The 19,234-nt window shown below is 39.7% G+C and overlaps 2 protein-coding genes across 2 annotated transcripts in view; one reads left to right on the top strand and one right to left on the bottom strand.

The window, feature by feature from the left end:
• The window catches only part of DOCK1 (dedicator of cytokinesis 1), a 427,979-nt gene that overhangs the window by 272,302 nt on the left and 136,443 nt on the right, over positions 1-19,234 (bottom strand). The window lies entirely within an intron of this gene.
• Positions 1-19,234, top strand: part of INSYN2A (inhibitory synaptic factor 2A) — a 66,418-nt gene that overhangs the window by 43,893 nt on the left and 3,291 nt on the right. Inside the window, exon 5 of the mRNA XM_063131596.1 lies at positions 6,245-6,316. Coding sequence (XP_062987666.1) covers positions 6,245-6,316 — 72 coding nt within the window. The remainder of the gene's footprint in view (positions 1-6,244; positions 6,317-19,234) is intronic.

Below are 19,234 nucleotides of genomic sequence, written 5' to 3'. Positions count from 1 at the left end.
AGCATACTGAATGAAACTTAGCAAACCACAGCCCAAGGATATTAGAATTACTGACCCCTAAACATACTCAGTTATGAAATTCTCCAGAATCTGATTGGATAAGGGAGTTTTCATTTACATAATAACTAGGATATTATTCCTGCACTCAGTCAGGCTCAGGGCTATTAGCCACAGTCCATGAAGTAGAATAATCACCGAACAGTTCAGAGCTAATTCAGCTAGGGATTCTAACTTATATGTACTTGTGAGGGTCTAAGCCAGTCAAAAAGAATTTGCATAACGCTTATGCCATTAAACTCATAAATTTACTTCATCCTTGAAAACAAAGTAATTCATGTCTAAATTAATTTGGCAAGGGGCAGGGGTGAACTGAGGGGGGTTTAATGGAATGTATATGGTAACCGTTTCTACTCGGCTAAGACCAATTCTAAGGGGATTACATTGTTCAGTCATTGGCTAGTTACTAGTAAATTTCAGGAAAATAATGTATTTAATAATGGATTGTGGTGCACAGTGATTGTATATTTAGCGTCATGTCTAGTTTGGCCATAAAAGAGGGGACACTCCCCTAAGTGATAACAATTAGTGTAGCCAGCATCCTCAGGAAGCAAATATGCAAAGCTGATAATGTACACCCTAATGTAAAAAAAAATCATACACAATTAGAACTTCATTCTTGTTCTTGACCTAAGCAGTACAGTTGTGTTTGTTGCTCAGTTCAGTTTACTGCAATCTTAAGAACATAAGAGCTCTGCTGGATCAGACTGTAGGCAGATCTAGTCCAGTATCCTTTTCCACACAGCTGCCAACAAATAGGACATGAGGGGGAAAGTCCTCTCCTGATGTTGTTCCCTCATGTGCAGATCTTTCAAAATGTTAGCATAGGGAGAGTATTTAAGAAAATGTATAGGGTAATAATTGATAGGTTGGTGGGGATTTTGGGAAGCAAGAATTAAAAGTACTACCTAGGGTGAAGCAGGGGGCTTATTCTAAGCCAGTGGATGTTCAGAATTTGAATAGCTGACCCTCATTCCTTGGATGGAATTCAGTGTTCAGTCCCTGGCATCTCCAGGTAAAGCTGGGAAAGACCTGTCTGAAATCTTCAAGAGCTGCTGCTAGTTAGCGTGAACAATACTGAACTCAATCGGCCAGTGGTCTGACACAGTATAAGGCAGCTTCCTATGACCCTGTTCCATATTGTACACTCCTTTTGAAACTCCTGACTTTCAAAAGCACTTTGCCTAATTACATACAACTGAAACAACCACATTCGGCTTTCCTATTTATCCCTGCCTCCCATTTCACCCCCTTCCTCTGTTTGAATGTTATACTGTAAACTCTTCGGAGCAGGGAGCTGTTCTCTTGTGCTCTGTAAAGCACCATGCAGAGTGATGGCACTCTGATTTATAAATAATAAATAATAATGTGGGGGTGCGGTTTAATAAAAACAATTCTAAATTCCTCTTTGACTCCTGGTACCTGCTTCACAATTGTTTGGATCCTGACCTGCATTTGAAGTGTCCACTCCTCACTTAGAAAAAGAGAAAGAGGGAAAGAGATAAGACAGAGTAGCATATTTCCTTCCTTTCAGGATCTTCTGTACTATTGGATCATAGGCCGTAGCTAGACGGGGCGATATCCTGGGGCAATCCCTGGGATCGTCCCTGTGCGTCCACATGACGCACAGGAGATCCTGGGGTCAGGAGAGATAATCCCTCCCTTTCCCCAGGATCTCACCCTACCCTTTGAGCCTGCTTTTTCCATGGGCTCGGGCTGATCCTGAGACTGCGGAACGTGTGTGCGGGCATTGTAGTTTGTCCTGGCTCCTAGTGGTTATTCAGGAGCTCTGCGCCCATTGGGGGTGGGGTGGAGGGAGCAGGAAAGATTGTTTAAAATAAAAAACCTGACCTTTTGTGCACGAGCGTTTGTGCGCTCTTCTCCTTTAACAAAAAACAAAACAAAATGGCAGGCGCAACGTCCTCCCCCTCCGAGGTCGTTGCTTGAGTGTGTAAACAGAGGAGGAGATCTCGCAATATTTTTATCCTCACCCCTTCCATGGCACTAGACCCATGAGACCATAGTGATTGTGAGGGCACAAAAATGTGACACGCACTGGAATCCTCTGACTTTTTACTCTGAAGTACGTCCGACTGAGTTCAATAAGACCTTCTCCCAAGTTAAGTTTGCACAGATTGCAGCCGGAGTAACTAATCATTGCAGAGCTATAAGATAGGTGAAGGCTTAAGGCTGCGGGCCAGCATGCAATTTGATAAGTATACTGCCAAGGAGGGCATTGAACATATAAGTCCAAACTGAGTGCAAGGTTTTATCCCAAATTAAGCAAACATAGGCTTTAGATTGTAGTATTCATTACTGCAGTGCAAGAACATAAAAGAGTTAAAACTGAGAATTTATCTGGCCTGACCATGAACTATTTGGAGTTCTGTTCTCTCCCATGCTCCTCCTGTGCATGGGCACTGGGGGCAAGATACTGGCAGAATGGGAGGTTTGTACATGCCTCCCATATTCCCATCCAGCCCATATCTCCATCCAGCTCTCTTGCTTCCCCCCAATGCAAATTACTCATAGTTGGATATGGGAGCGCTCACAAGCTTCCTGTTTCTCCAACGTCATGGGAAAATAGGGTTTTATTAAGCTCTGTCAGGATGTTTTCATGTGGGCACGGTTCTGTAGTGCAAACTGATTCTATATATTTTTTCTATATCATATGAAGGGAGCAAACAGAGGTTTTCAGGATCACCATGTCTAGGTAGTAATGGCCATGAAAATTAGACTGATTATGCCTGCAGTACTTATTGGCATGCAAGATAGAGAGGGCAATAACTACATATAGTCTGGAATTGGGTTAACATTGGCCACAACTTCAATGGCTACAGCTTAAATAGTTCTGGTGTAGCATAGGTCTGGAACCCCATCATCGGAGAGCCCAGCTGCTGGTTTGATTTTCCACCCTAACCCATGGGATAATGATGGGAGTGACAAGAGTCTTGGGCGCACCGTAACATGGACCAATAATGTAGGGTCCTTGACATGGACCAATAACCCAGTCCTCTGAGTTTGCAGCTGGTAACTCTGAGCTGTGCTGTCAACTTGGAGCCCCACCCAAAATTCCCTTATGAGGACTCACTTGGTGGGAAGCAGGGTGCTGATAGCTCAAAGTTGTTTTTAGATGTGTGTTGCATATTTTTATGGTTTAAATTTTGTGTATAGTTTTTAATGTTTAAATCTTTTGTAAATCACCCAGAGAGCTTTGGTTATGGGGCAGTATAGAAATCATCATCATCATCATCATCATCATCTCTCCCACTTGCTCCCAAACAAGCTGTCTTATTTCCTCCAGTGCTTATGACAAAGAAGTTGGGCAGAGAACACATAACTATAAACAACTTTAAACACCAACGCCACACATGGCTCAATTGTGCTGGTGGGTCGAATTCCTTTCCAGCTCCGTGAACCAGTGGCTAACCATAGCAACATAAATAACTGAAAATTGAAAGACAGATGGAAAAGACAACACTGACTGAGGCCACATGCGAGGCTCTGTTATATCCTCCAGGAGGGAATTGTCTTTCCCAGGTCTGCCCTCTCTGGCTCTACCCCTCAGGAACCAACAGCTCTGCCTATTGATTCCCATGCCCATTGCTATCAATTGTTTTAGATAAATTGCAACATTTTTATTAAAAGCTTCCAAAAATGTAGCTTTCTCTTAATAATTTGCCTAGACAGCTGGAAATGTCTTTCTATGTTACATTTAAATTGAAGGTGGTATGGACATTCCAGCTATGCTGGAATTGATGAGGATATTGATATGGTCTCCAGCTAAAGCAAGAAGGTTGGACAGGAAATGCATAGAGTAGGAAAATTTGGTACTGAGTTGTGGCAAGGACTTGGATGATAGTGCATCTATCATAATGCTTTTAACTCCTGACCCCTCTTGTAATAATTCAGGATTGTTGGTCAGTGTGTCATTGTATATTCAGTGGTTCAAAATCCATGTGGGTCCGTTAACTTCTGTTTGGTGTATTTTCATGACTCCACATTTTGGTCATATAAACCCCTCCAGGCTGCAGAAACTTGTAAGTGCTGGAGCAACACTAGAGCTATAAACTGTAATGGTCCCTGCTGGTGTGTTTATTGTGGCTGCGCTTCAGATTCATCTGAATCCTGAACCGAATTGGAATGATTCCGACAGATTCGGGAAATGTCCAAATCAAAATGGCACTCCTTCAAACTAAACCACATTTAAATCTGAACACTCCTGAAGATTCATTAGCAATTTGAATTTGGAGGGACTTAAAAACACAGACATTATGTCTCCCAAAATTTCTACATTTCTCCCCAAGCTCTGTATTTAAGAAAAGCACCAGGATGGAGAGAAGGGAAGGGAGAGTTGTAGATCTAGCTTTTAATCACAGTGACCCTGTTCAGATGACATGCTAACCTATGGTTAGGCCACTAACTCTTTTGCAACAAATGGTTAGTGAGTGTGTTTAATCCGTGCTTATGTAGCCACCATGGTTAAGAATGGTCCACATGACACACTAAGCCATAATGTTTAGTTCAAAACACTTAACCACCGTGGTTGTGTTGTCTGAACAGAGTCAGTGAATGTTTTTACTAGAGCTCTCCTGTCCCAGTGCTTTTGGGGGAAAGATGCTGAGGTAATTAATATATTGAAGACCCAGTGTTCAATGGTCTTTGCTAGTTTCCTCTCTTAAGAGCAGGAACGTTAAAAGAATTTGATTGAGACTGTGGGACCAGGAAAGGTGTAGCACTGGATGCTTGCTTGAAAAATGCTGTACTAGTCCTAACTTGTTCAAGAAAAATAAACAGCGCTGTGGAAAATGCACTGTGTTCAGACAACACAATAACCTACCCTGCTGAAAAAGTGCTGCATTCGGACAACATGATAAACCAGTTTGTGGAAAAAGTACTGCATTCAGACAATACAAAAAAACATGGTTTAACAACCACCACTTTTGGGTGGGTTAGCGTGTTATGTGAACCCAGCCATTTACCCTTCCTATTACACTTTCTTTGGCTTTGTTATTAATTGAGCAAAAAATATAAAAGTTTTAAACTGTTTTTCACTTGTCATTACTCCCTAGCTCCTGCACTTAACTTTCTGAAATTTTGCAGGTTTCTTAACTAGGGTTGTTCTATACTGTAAGTCATTTTCATAGTGATTGCATGCAAAAACAGGGAGATGAGCACAACCTATTTTGAAAACCTAAATGTTGCAAACATTGTTCTTGCACAGAAAACCCAAAACCTATTCATTTGAAAATTGACAGCCACGATCCCTTCAGAACGGTTAACTATGCCTACAAAATTAATGCAATTCTGCCAAGAAATAAAAACATGTTATTGGCAGTTGCCTTTTAAAGACAATCAACGTTTAAGGGTGCCTAACACAAAACTTCCTACACCTATTTGTTTCAAATGTGGCAGGCTTCATCCTCGCATAAGGGGCTATTATTCCTGCTAGTTTCATACAATTCCGTAAAATAGAAAACAAGTTATAGAGTCATTAGTTGATTTCCAATGATAGTAAATAGGAGATTTCGAGTCAGCCGTGCTAAATTGGGCTGTTTTCTGAATTGCTGGATCAGGATCCAAACCAAATCTTGTGGCTATTGCACACCTCTAGTGTTTATGCAACACAGGAACTTAGTGTTACTACTAAATCAGGAGTGGACAATATATGGCCCTAAAGAGAAGTGCGGCTACTGAAAGACACTTCCCTTGAATGTCCAGATACTAGATGCTATTGTTCCAGAAATAAATCTTGAAGTACCTATGCAGAAAAGTGTCCATGAAGCAAGTTATAAGAGCAATTATAAAGACTCCCCTTATAATAAAGGCCAGCTACTGAATAATGACTTCGAATATGTAGCAATGGTAATGGTACTCAACTTGTTACTTGGGGACTAGAATATTCACCTGATGGAATACAGAATGCACATAATTTGGAAGGACAGAATGTCTCACCCTTTATATTTTACTAAGTACAATATGTAAATTATATATGGGCCCAGTGTTCATTTTACATATTTCAGTTGTGGCCCACTATACTTAATTATCACTTTGTCCTTAGGGCAGGTGTAAGACTGACCAACAATAAATGGGGAAATACTTCTTTGTTTTGCTTTGCCCTAGAAAATAAAAGCAAACCAAGGATGAAGCAAATGCTTTTAATCATAACATTTTCTTATCTTTGTAGGCTTTCATATCGGACTGGTCAAGACACATCTAACTGTGACACATGCAGGAACAGTGCATGTATAATCTATAGGTAGGTTAATCATTCTCATGTTCCCACTTTTAAAATTGGGTAAAATGATTTTATTCTTTAGCACAAGATTGAACACAAGTCACTGTTTTAAATTGGTATTTCAGCACGAACGCACAAAAGACCAGGAAATTAATGTTTATTGTACTATAAAATCCATTTATAAAATATTTCAAATATTAGAAAGAAAAGAAATGAGATTAGATGCTGGTGTGCATCTTGCAATCACACTATGCAAGTGCAGAATCTGTAGCAGGCCTAGATGTCAGCACCCTGAGAATGTTGGGCTTTTTTCTTTTAAAAGAAGTATTTTCTGAGCCTAAGGTTGTGATTATAAAATTGAAAGCATGTGAACAACACCCAGTGAAAACCGAAGGATGCTTTGCACAATACATTTTTAGGCGGTTTACAGCCCTGTAGTGTGTGCCTAATAAAAGTGTAAGATCTGCACTGGATACATTCATTTTGGTCCAGATTTACGTTATGGAAAGACACAGCCAATCACAGCTCTACAACATATTTTCATGATGAAATAAAGGATTCTCTTCTTCAATTATTATAGTTTTAGAAGGCATATATCACAAGACTCTTTGAAAATGTATCCATTAAATATGCAGTGTGTAAAGTTTCCTCCATAAACTGGAAAGGTGGGAAACTGAGTGATGTTTCTACTGGTGAGGGATGGGTTTTCAACACACCTTCTCATAACTAGAATTATTGGGATAAATGATAAGATAAGCAAATAAGTGTGTGCGTGTCTCTATGTGTTTTAATTAAAAATAATTATCGTAATGCAGAATTTTGGTAGCTTTACCAAAAAAGATGGTATACTGCATGGAAAGAAAGGATTGGAAAAGAGTTGCCCATGTGCCACAGAGAATACTAACTTGGTCAGCAGAGGGAAAGGGACTTACCAATTAAGCAAATTGATTGAACTAACTGGGTAATCTACGGGATGGATGTAGTCAGGAATGATTGTGGGATGTTTAAGATACAAAGACTATATTTTTTTTTGTATTTTTTTTAATTTCAAGTCTTATTTGACTTTTTGCACAATCCATCAAGCATAAATTGGTGCACTATCGATTTAGTTCCAGGAAGCTTAATGCTATCTCATTTGTTCTCCTGTGTAATGTATGCCATTAAAAAAACACGAGATGCTCTAACTTCATTAGTTCTTAAGGGCAGAATTGGCTTCAGCTGGATTTTGTTCAACATTTTTCAAGTGCAGAAGAGGTTTAGCTAGAATAGCAGCAAGTCAGATATGCCCTGCTTTCTAAATATGCAATTACACTTTTGTTAAAGTATAATCCAAGGTGTTACTTGCCTTGTCTTTATAATAATATAAAAATAAGGCATTTATACTAAATTAAAGTAAAATAGTATCACAGGAATTTGGATATATAGAGAAATGTAAAGCTATCACATCAAATAATACAGTTGTATTTGCATCGGCACACTGTAAAGAATGCCCTGAAATCCAGAAATGGCATGTTTCTGAAACATTGTCCTTTTACTGAACTGTGGACACTTTTACCCAGTGCAAGGGCTCCAGAGCTGTGCTAATCTTAAAAACATAAGTTTGGAACCCAATGTGGAAGAAAGGGTTGAACATCGCATTGTAATGTTTTTAATTATTCATTATTTTATCTTGTTTTTACATTATTACATTGTATTTTTAGTATGAACCACTTAGGGATTTTAGTATACTGCATGGTATAAAGTTATTATAAACAAAAATAATTCTCCACTGCAAATCATGTTTTCTGCAGGATGTTTTGTAGCAGGAAGTGTCTGCTCAATTTATATTATAAATAGTTGTTTTGTAAGACATAGCTTGGCTTCAGTGGGTGGAAAAGACAACTTACTATATGCCATGTTTGCACATATGAGTTAAACAACCCATAGTTAGTTGGAGCTATGTGGGAACAAGCGAGCCCACTCTTCCTTGCACACTTGTCGCTTCTGCTTTGAATACCCTATCCTGGGTCGTTGCTATGATGTCCGAATGCCAAGTGCCGATTGTTGAGGGATAAACAGCGTTTGAACACATGGTTGTACACTCGCACAGGCTGGATAATTCATGGGTTAAAAAAAACCCCAGTTATTGCTGTTATGTGCAAATTAGGTTACTATCTCTATTCACATAGACAGGCAGTAGTCCGTAGACTCAGCCCAGTATCAGATAAGTATTAGCTCGTACAATGGGCAGTATCCAATAGTGAGCTTGTGCATGCAGCCAGCAGCACTGGTTCAGCTCTGCACACTGCTCCTAAAGCTTCCAAGGACAAGATCCAAAAGGAGTGGGAAACACTTAATTCTGGAAGGGGCAGATCGTGCACAGAAGAGCCCTATTGGATACTGCCCATAGTCTGAAACATTTGGTGGATTCCAGGTTGGGAAATGCTGAACCAGCATATCAGAGAGAATATTAACTTACAATGCTTCTTCCTGCCTCATTTTCTTTGTGTTCATATTTTTGTTAACATAACAAGCAAGAAAATATCAACTAATACAACATATCCAAGAAGCAATATGTCTTTCAGTAGAGAAGGGGTGGGCAACATGTGGCCCTCCAAATGTTTTGACCTACAACCCCCATCAGGTCTAGCCAGCATGACCAATGGTGAGGGATAATAGGAATTGTGATCAATTTTCACATCTATAATGGCCATTAAAAATCCAAACACCATTAATAATTCCAAAACAGTATAAACTTTTACCATTTTGCACTAAAATAAATCAGTCTATTCTAGTGTGCTCAGCTGTAATCAAACTTTTTGTTCTCTCTATTGTTGCTATTTCCTGCACTAACTTAAAGCTGTAGGTTCCTTCCAGACCCAATAGACCTCTTCAGTCATTTTAAATATGTGAAGAGTCTATATATGAAGAGGGGGAACGGGCTTGAACACACTCGTTCTGTCTCTCCCCCCCCCCCACACACATAATTCATTCATTCTTATCAACTTGCACTCACAGAATGTGACTGTCTGCAGCAGAGGGCTTCCTCTATCCATGAATAATCAGTGTTCTAAATTGTATGGAGACCTTTTGCACATACAGAGGAGGCTCTCTACTGTAGACATTAGAGTCAATGAGAATGAAAACACTGGGAGCTAGCTTGTCCTCACTCCTCTTCACATGTAAATCTTAAAAGTTTTGTCAATACCCAAACTGGCCATTTTTATACATACAATGGATGGAGCTAGTAAGTACTGCACTAAATTCTGATCCTATATTGGTATTCTTGTATTGACCAATTATACCTATCATGTCTGTCCAGAATTTCTTAATGCATTAACATACCCACCCCAAAAAGTAGCTCTGACCCTTTTGCACAGCAGCCGTTCCAATATGTAGTTTCTAGTTATTTCAACCAGCATTGGGTGTGTCATCTAGCAATTTCCTTACAATATGCCTCTTTCAAAGTCATGCAAGTAGAGAAAAATATTCCAGTTTTTTAGTCCTAATGCCAAATACTTCATCCATTTATATTCCTAACTCCTTTTCCTATAGTTTCATGCATGTAACAATTTTAAATTTTGATTTTATAAGTCTTACAACACAATCCTAGGCATGTGTACTTGGAAGTAAGTCCTATATGCAGTTACCTGGGAGTAAATCCCATTGAACTGAATGTTACTTACTTCTTAGTAGACATGCACAGTGTCATTTTCTTAAACATCCTTCCCTTTGGAGTCATTTAATTTTGGTCTACTAACACATTTGTTCCTTAAACCTTTTGGTCCATTACTGCTAATCCATTCATGTAGCTAGTTAGCCAAATACATAGTGCCCTTTAACTAAAAAAACCCAAAAAACCTGGAGTACTTTTCATCCATTCTCATCAACTGGATGAGTTAGTTTTCTATGTGCTTGAAAAGTTGGTTGTTTTGTTAAAATATGGAGTTAGCATTCATTCATGCCATTTCCCACTTGCAGTTTGAAATAGTGAAATACAGGTTCAATTTGCCACCTGATCTCCTGTTTGTGTGAATTAGGCCTAAGTCTTCATTGACTCTTCACAAAATAAGCTCAAATTCACTACTTCCCACCACTTAAACATTAAGCAACTCAGGATCCCATTATACCAATTGGCCAACCATTTAAATATTTTTCAACTCAGGAAATTGTTATTCAGTACTCAAGACCACACTGAGCAAGGGAGTTTTGTGCTGACTAGGCTACACATACTGTAGGATAGTTCTTGATTATAGCAGTGCAATACATTTCATCCAAATGTTATACCCAAACATACACACAGCATGAAATATGTAAGTAGTGAATCCAGGATGAATACATATTGAGAAATAACCCCAGCCTTTTCCCTCCATTCCGTTGTCCCCAATTCTTAGATTGCATAATCACTCACCCCACCCATATTTTTACTAGGGAAAACATCACTGTCATATGACACACGCACCCCTCCTTCAGGACCAAAATAATTTATGACAGAGATGGAAAGAGGGAGTGCTTTTCTTTCTGTCACAGATGGGAAGAGGGAGCAGAGAAAGGGATGCATTGTTCTCCAGTTTCTCTCCCTACACCTCCTGACATATAAGGAACAGTTTTCATGTGGCCTAAGCAAAAGGTCCAAACCTGGAAGAAGCAAATGGAGACTATGTCAGATGTACAAAGAGGAGAGGAGAGCCAGACTCTGATTATGGAAGTAGACAGATAGCGGGGGCAAGGGAAATTTATTTATTTATTTATTTATTTATTTATCTATCATACTTATACCCCGCTCCTTAGCCAAAAAAGGCTCTCGGAGCGGCTTACACTTAGCAAAAAAGACAGTCCCTGCCCTCAGGCTTACAGTCTAATAAGGACATGACACACAAGGAAAAGGAGTCCAGGAGGGAGGGAGGGAGGAGAGAGAAAGTCCAACAGGAGCAGGCCCCGATGTTACTTCTGCCTGCTCCTGTCCCCTCGGTCCTTCTTCTTCCCCACAGGGCCAAGATGGCAGTTTGCCCTGTGGGGGTGGGAGAAGAGTCCAACAGGAGCAAGCCCCGATGTTACTTCTGCCTGCTCCTGTGCCCTCGGTCCTTCTTCTTCCCCACAGGGCCAAGATGGCAGTTTGCCCTGTGGGGGTGGGGAAGAGTCCAACAGGAGCAGGCCCCGATGTTACTTCTGCCTGCTCCTTTCCCCTCGGTCCTTCTTCTTCCCCACAGGGCCAAGATGGCAGTTTGCTCTGATTATGGAAGTAGACAGATAGCGGGGGCAAGGGAATTGAGCCTCTAGCAACACTACTTACAGGCTAAGAAACAGTTTTCTGAATTTGTCCTGATTAAAACATATTTTGTTTTGATCCAAGCCAATTAAGAAAGAGGCACTCAGCAATAATGTGCTTTAAAGGCTGCATATAAACTCAGGGACATAATCGTAGGGTAGAGGTAGCATGTGCTTAGAAATCTCATATAAATGAGACCCATTTAAACTCCTCTTAAGTGAAGCAGAAAAAGCAGCCTTACAGCAATAAATCTATTGCCCTCCTGACTATCCAACTGCATCCTCTGATGTCAAGTACAGCATAACCAAGAAAGCAAAATGTAGAAATAATTAAATGTAATTAATTTTTTTTCTCAAGATGACATTCTTGGAATATTAATGTATCATGGAACAATAGCTGAAACCCAATTAAAGACCATCATGGCATGGAAGATTAAGATTTCAAACATTTTAAATAGGGGTTGTTGGGTTTTTTGCTTTTTCATTTCATTATTTATCAAAATATCTACTAACATTGGCAAATTTAATGAACGTTTAATTTATTTATTTTACATATACACTTATGCTTTTTTCTACTTCCTTTCTCCTACTTTCTGACCAGATTCCAAAGATTCATGCAACTGGTTCAGTATATCTGTGAGGAATTTGGACTTGCATTTCTCAGACAGTACTTTCCTCACCACACATGCCACCCCTTTAAAAGTGGGGTGACTTTACAAAAGTAGTTTTAATATGGCTTGGAGGTCTAGTGTTCTAAAATAAATAAAAATAAAAATACAAAAACTACTAGTCATCCCCAAACTCTGGCTTTCCCAGCTTCTACATTTTCTGGTTTATAAGGAAAGGGGAATTCCCAAAATGCGAATAAGTGAACACAAAATTAGAGGTAACTAAAACCTAAAGGATGCACCACAAGATAACATGGAACTGGACCCTGTGGCTAGACTAAATGCCCCTGCCTCGATTTCATACCTGCCCAGCCATGTAATGATCTTCTGTATGCCTGATCTCCTCTCGTCCATAACTGCTTTTCTTGCTTGATACATTCTTACATTAAGCCATGATGTAGCTTATATTGAAAATAAGCTACTGTTATCTCCCACACAATCAGACAAATAATGACTGTGAGTAGCTTAAGCTACTGCCCCCCGTCCTGCTGCAGTCCTGCTGCCCAAGCAGTGGCAATGTTTCACCTCTGAAGCGCTGGAGGTTTGCAGGATCAAGACAACACTTTATATACAGCCTCTCTGAGTCAGGAGGCACCTGATCCACCAGCAAGTCCCAGATAGTTTACTCCAGAGGAGCAAAAATCCCAAGCACCCCCAAAAGGGGAAAGTGGCTAGAAAACATTGGGGGATTGGGACCAAACTCCACACACAGCCTCTCTTAGCCAGGAGATACCTGATCCACCCTTGCACATTTACCCCAGAGGAGCAAAAATCTCAAGTGCCTCAAAAAGGAGATGCCTAGAAAACCTTGGGGGTTTGCAGGATTGGGACCAAACCTCAGAGCCAGCCTCCTCTACTGAGGCACTCGTTGCACTATAAAAACCCAGCGCCCTAACTCTGAAAGCAGTGCAAATCCCAAGTGCACCAAAAAGGAAAATGCCTACAATACCTTGGGGGGTTGCAGGATCAGGCCTAAACCTCATAGCCTGCCTTCTCTACACTGCTGGTTTGGTGCGTTTAATGTGTTCCTAATCAGTAAGGCAGCAAACTGCAGAGTGGCAGCTGTTTTGACAGCTCTTGCTGTACAGCACTGTAACCAGCCAAATTAACCCACTGTGATCACTGCGTGGCATTATTATTATTATTGTTATTATTATTAATTTCTTACCCGCCTCTCTCTCTGGATTGAGGCAGGGAACAACATAGAATATAAAAATATTATAAAATACATCAAACTGATTAAAACATATAAAACTAATACATTATTAAAATAACAGCCCGACATCTTAAAATTTGACTGGGTAGGCCTGCCAGAAGAGGGAAGTCTTTATTGCTTTTTTATATGCAGAAAGACTATAGAGTTGGCGGATTTCTCCCGGCAGGCCATTCCACAGTCTGGGAGTGGTAGAAGAGAGAAGGTCCTCTGGGTAAGACAATAACCTAGGATGGGTAAAATAACCCATTCTGCAAACCGTGGGTTATTTTGGCCAGAGAAATCATTGTGGGTTAAAAAAAAAACTCCCACCAGGCAACACAATAACCCATGATGAGTTAATTAAGCCATCATGGGTTATCACATCATCTGAACCCAATCAGTGAATTACTTTTGAAACTGAGGCCATGGAAGCATTTCCAATAGGGTATGGGTGTGCTAGTCAGTTGTGCTAACCTAAGCAGTAATTTGGATCCCAGCAATAATTTACACTGGCTCTTTGATTGCACTGTATGCTTATATGTTACTTACAGTCCCACACAAATAACATGAATGTCTTGGCTGAGTAGGCATTTGAACCAAGTGTCTATCTAATCCAAGTCTATCTAATCATATACAAGAATAATTCTACATTAAAAATGAAAATATATTCACAAAACAATGTAATGGGAATGACAGGCAGTCTCCAACAGAGCTGCTGTTCTTATGCAATTGATGTAGCACTAGCAAAAAAGCTAATAGCATAAGATTATTTATGTATTTAAAACATTTGTATCCCGCCCTATATCATTAGGATCTCAGGGCAGCATACAGATAAAAGCATACAGTATAAAACAATAAATATACACAGCTAAAAACAAATTAAACCATGAACCAAGTTTAAAACAATATATAATTTAAAAGCAGTAAAAACAATTAAAACAGTTAAAACAATGTGCAAGCCAGGTGAATTTAACCATTAAAGGCTTTATTAAAAAGCCATGTTTTTACTTGGCGTCGAAATGAAATCAGTGTTGGTGCCAGTCGGGCTTCCAATGGGAGGGCATTCCAAGATGATGGGAGGGTTCCCCTGGAAAACTTGTTGCACCAGTTTACAATATTTTCATTGCAGTAGAGATTGCTCATGCTAGCACTACGTCAATTATGTAAGCGCAGCTGCCCCGTTGGATACTGTCCTAGATCACATAGGTAGGCACTTCTAAATATAGACGTATTCCAATAGTTTCTAGTAGAAAAGTTCCGTTTTCTCTCTCAAATACATCTCATGAGAAGATAAGGTTAAATATACTGATTTGTAGTCAAGCTAGAATAGATTACTATATTGAAGACCCCAGTTTGTAATTTAAAATAGTCCAAAACCCGTTAGTAATTAATTGAATAGTTAAAAAAAGAAAGAAAAAAAGCAGTATGAAAAAAAATTAGGCAGCTTTAATGCTCACATATACTGGAGTGGCAATACTTTTCAATGTATTGATAAGAAAAAATAGATAAAGCCCTAAAGCTTTAATATAACGGGTGTAATAAATTGATTCTTTTGTTTCACTCTGTTCAAGCAGAGAAAATCTATCCCATTAGTATGAAGATCACAAAGTAGATCAAGTATGTCTTCCATTCAGAATCAGCCATATTTTTATAACCACATGGCAGACGTACCACCAAATAAGATTAATACAGCCAAAAAGTTATTCATTATTAGCATTATCAAGATAGACCCAAGCACTCAAATATTTCTGCCTTATTATAACTTACTATTGAGAGGCAATGGCATTTGTATGCAAAAATTGTATTAATCCTATCCTGTCCAAAGTAACTTTGTCAGAAACTGTGAAGATTATATTCCTTCTATGATTATCTTCTAGCAGAACTGCCTTTTATACTCCTGATTAAAAACAGTCTTCTGTTAAATATTTTGTACGTTGATCTTATGAACTTCTCACAAATTATCTTAATGAAATAACCATCTAAAGCACTCATAATAGACTTCACTTTTGTCAGAAAGTCAGAGACAGTCTAGAAGCTCTTTTAAAGTTATTTCAGGTTCAGAAAAGATTTCTTATCTAGTCATATTGCTGATTTAATTTATTCAGTGAAAAACTGATTAAACCAGGCTATAGAACAGAAGTTCTTGAAAAATATTAGCAAAAGTGAAGCTAACCTATCATTTAGCTATTTTTCTGATCATTTGGATTTTAAAAAAAATGTATTTGACTTTTCAGTAATTTAATTTTACCCTAGATATTATGGTTCTCCTGATGCTTAATTCTGAGCTCAACTGAAAACAGATTATTACAGTCTAGGAAATGCAATCTTCCAGTCCAGAGCAGCAAATGAAAATAGCTAATACGTTAAGACCATCTTACTAGATGGGAGCTAATTAGATGATATAAAATCACCACTAAGTTATGTCTCAGTAGGGCATCCAGTTGCCCAAGAGATTTGAGGATCAGAATTTAAAACTCTCAAAGCTAAACATAGTAATTCTTGAAGCAATGCTGTTGAACTGAGTTAATGCAGACTACAGAGAATAACCTTTAAAAAATGAAAAAGATAATAAAGGATATTATGAAGATGCACAGTATACAGTCAAAGAATATAACTAATAAGCTTCCATTTGATTTTCAGAATATGTTTGGTTTTGTTGCTTGTCCACTAAACTCATATAGAGTTCCCTCACTCATACAGAGTATTGTAATATTTTCAAACTCTTCTTTTTGTGGAAATCGTCTCTCCAAGGGTCCAAAGGGAGTACCTTATGAGGAGGTACCTTAGTTCAGAGGCATGGACTAGTGGGAACAGAGTAAATGGGAATCAGAAATGAAGGATGTCTGAAGGCAGAGTTGTGTTATTCATGAGGTATTCCTTGGAGACATGACTTGTTTCAGGTGTGTATGGAGTAGCTTTTTAACCCTGCTTGTCAAAGATTCTTCCATTTATTCCAATTTAGCCACTGCTCCTCTGAAGGAGAAACTTGCCTGGATGAGCTTCTAGAATATACCATAGTGTTGCTCAGCAATGGTAGCATTGGTCTACTCCACCAGTTCAGCCATGCAGGATCTTTCTTGAGTGTTGGCAGTGGCCAGGTTTCAGAAAAGCAAATGGCATAAAGCAGCTAACAAAGTGACATTTAGAGACAGATGTTTAATTACTCAATTAAAGTAAGTAAGATGTCTCAGCATATTAAATATTGTTACTGTGTGTCAGTAAAAAAGTGATGTGCATGGCAATTTGAACAGTGATATATAAAATGGAATAAGGTTCCATGCCCATTTATCTCAGAGATAAATTAAAGAGCCAGCAACCGCTTGGGAAAGTAACTCACATACTAACCCCAATTCCATATTGGAAGAGCACTTTGCTATGTTCAAATGTCACCACCTCCACAAATACCTCATCATATTTGAGCACTGTTTAAGCTTTCAGACACTAATTATTTGAACTAGAATACATAAAAAATAAATTTATTGTATCCTGCAAAATAATTCCACTTTGGTTTGTGAGCATGGAACATGTAGCCTTTGGTATTTGTTGGTCTCCTCAGACCAATTCTTCTTCTTCATGTGCTCTTCCCCCCTCCCATGCCACATGTGTCTAAAACAAAGCAAGAATTGCTACATGGGGCAGCCTTTGAAGATGGTTCAGAAGCTGCAGCTTGCGCAGAATGCGGCAGCCAGATTGATAGTTGGAACAGGGAGGTTTGAGCATATAACACCAATTCTGGCCCGCTTGCATTGGCTGCCTATACGTTTCCGAGTCCAATTCAAGGTGCTGGTTTTAACCTATAAAGCCCTACATGGCTTGGGACCGCAATACCTGATGGGACGCCTCTCCCGACATGAACCTACCCATACACTGCACTCAACATCTAAGGTCCTCCTCAGAGTGCCTACTCTGAGGGAAGTTCAGTGGATGGCAACAAAAGAGAGGGCCTTTTCAGTGATGGCCCCCCGACTGTGGAACGATCTCCCTAATAAGGCTCGCCTGGCGCCAACACTGATCTTTCAGGCGCCAGGTCAAGACTTTTCTCTTTCCCCAGGCATTTAACAGCATTTAACAATGCTAAGTTTGTTTTTTAACAGACTCCAGAACTGTTGTTTTATAAATGGATACTGTCGTTTTTATGTTTCTGGTGGTTTTTAAATTTTGTATACTTTTTAATGTTTACTGTTTTAACTTTTGTGAACTGCCCAGAGAGCTTTGGCTGTGGGGCGGTATATAAATGCAATAAATAAATAAACAGTTGAGTTATTCTAGAGGTGAGCTCTAAAACCCAATGCATTGGGGGTTAATCTGGTCCATTGGAGTTCCTGCTATTGGCATTGTCCTATACAAAATTATTGAACAGCATTGGCACTATCAAGCGATACCTTAGTGAGTCATGGGCTGACTGGGGCATGGTTAATACTGCTTGAATTTGAATCAGTTTCCTCTGCCTCCAATCCCCTTTAAATTAGTACTGGCAGGGAGTATGGCAAGTATAGGAGAGTGGAGTGCAGTTTGTTGGGACTGGGAAGTGTGTGGCTGGAATTTGCAAATTGCCCATGTCCATAGCAAAGAAGAAAAGGTGTACATGGAATGGGTAGTGGTGAGCTGTGGAGAAAACCTGAAGTAAATAGATAAGAACATAAGAAGTGCCATGCTGGATCAGACCAAGGGTCCATCTAGTCCAGCAGTCTGTTCACACAGTGGCCAATCAGCCATTGGCTAGGGATGAACAAGCAGGACATGGTACAGCAGCACCCTCCCACCTATGTTCCCTGGTGCACACAGGCTTACTGCCTCGAATACTGATGGATGCGCACAACCATCAGGGCTAATAGCCACTGATAGCCTTTGCCTCCAGGAATTTATCCAACCCCTTTAAAAGCCATCCAAATTGGTGACCATCACATCTTGTGGTAGTGAATTCCATAATTTAACTATGCACTGTGTGAGGAAGTACTTCCTTTTATTTGTCCTGGATCTCCCACCAATCAGCTTAATGGGATGACCCCAGGTTCTAGTATTTTGAGAGAGGGAGAAAAATGTCTCCCTATCTACATTCTCCATACCATGCATAATTTTGTACACCTCTATCATGTCTTCCCTTAGCCTCCTTTTTTCCAAGCTAAACAATCCCAGTTGATGTAACCTTCCCTGATACGGGAGATGCTCCAGCCCCTTAATCATTTTAGTTACCCTTTTCTGCACTTTTTCCAACTCTATGATAGCGTTTTTTAGATGTGGTGAGCAAACTTTGTTTAGGACACAATCTTATCAGGATTATCGGGAGGCTGATGGTAACCCTATGCAGGACAGGAGTAACACGGAGGCAATCTTCCACTCCCCTCACTCTGCATTTTGCTGGGGCTTTGCAGAGATGAAGGGACAGAGGTTGGGCTCATTTCTCCTTCAGCACCCTCCTCACTCACAGAACTGTCCCTTTTCCCTTCCCTCCATGGTCACCTTTGCAAGAGGCAGCTGGCTATGAGGCAGAGGCGAGCTCGGACTTCTGGGTACAAGGTCAGAACAGTGTCTCTGACCTCGGATCCAGGAATCCGAAGTATTCTATGGCCCCAAGACTCTATGTAGGGGCCATAGGATTTCTCTCTTAGAAATCTTTTTTTTTTAAAAGCACTCAGTGTTAAATACAAAATAACTATCTTTCATATTTCCAGAAAGCCCTAAAAGATGTCTTCTGTTTAACATGATTACTCTCACAGTGGCGAGAAAAAGTTCTTAAGCTTGTCACATATTCCCAACCTAAAATGTTATTAGAAATGTATCCAGCCCCATAATCCTAGATAAACAATAGATAACCTGATTAAACAAATG

This window comes from Elgaria multicarinata, chromosome 8 (genome assembly GCF_023053635.1).
Source record: "Elgaria multicarinata webbii isolate HBS135686 ecotype San Diego chromosome 8, rElgMul1.1.pri, whole genome shotgun sequence".
In the NCBI taxonomy this organism is placed as follows: domain Eukaryota; kingdom Metazoa; phylum Chordata; class Lepidosauria; order Squamata; family Anguidae; genus Elgaria; species Elgaria multicarinata.
This window is presented reverse-complemented; position numbering and strand designations above follow the sequence as displayed.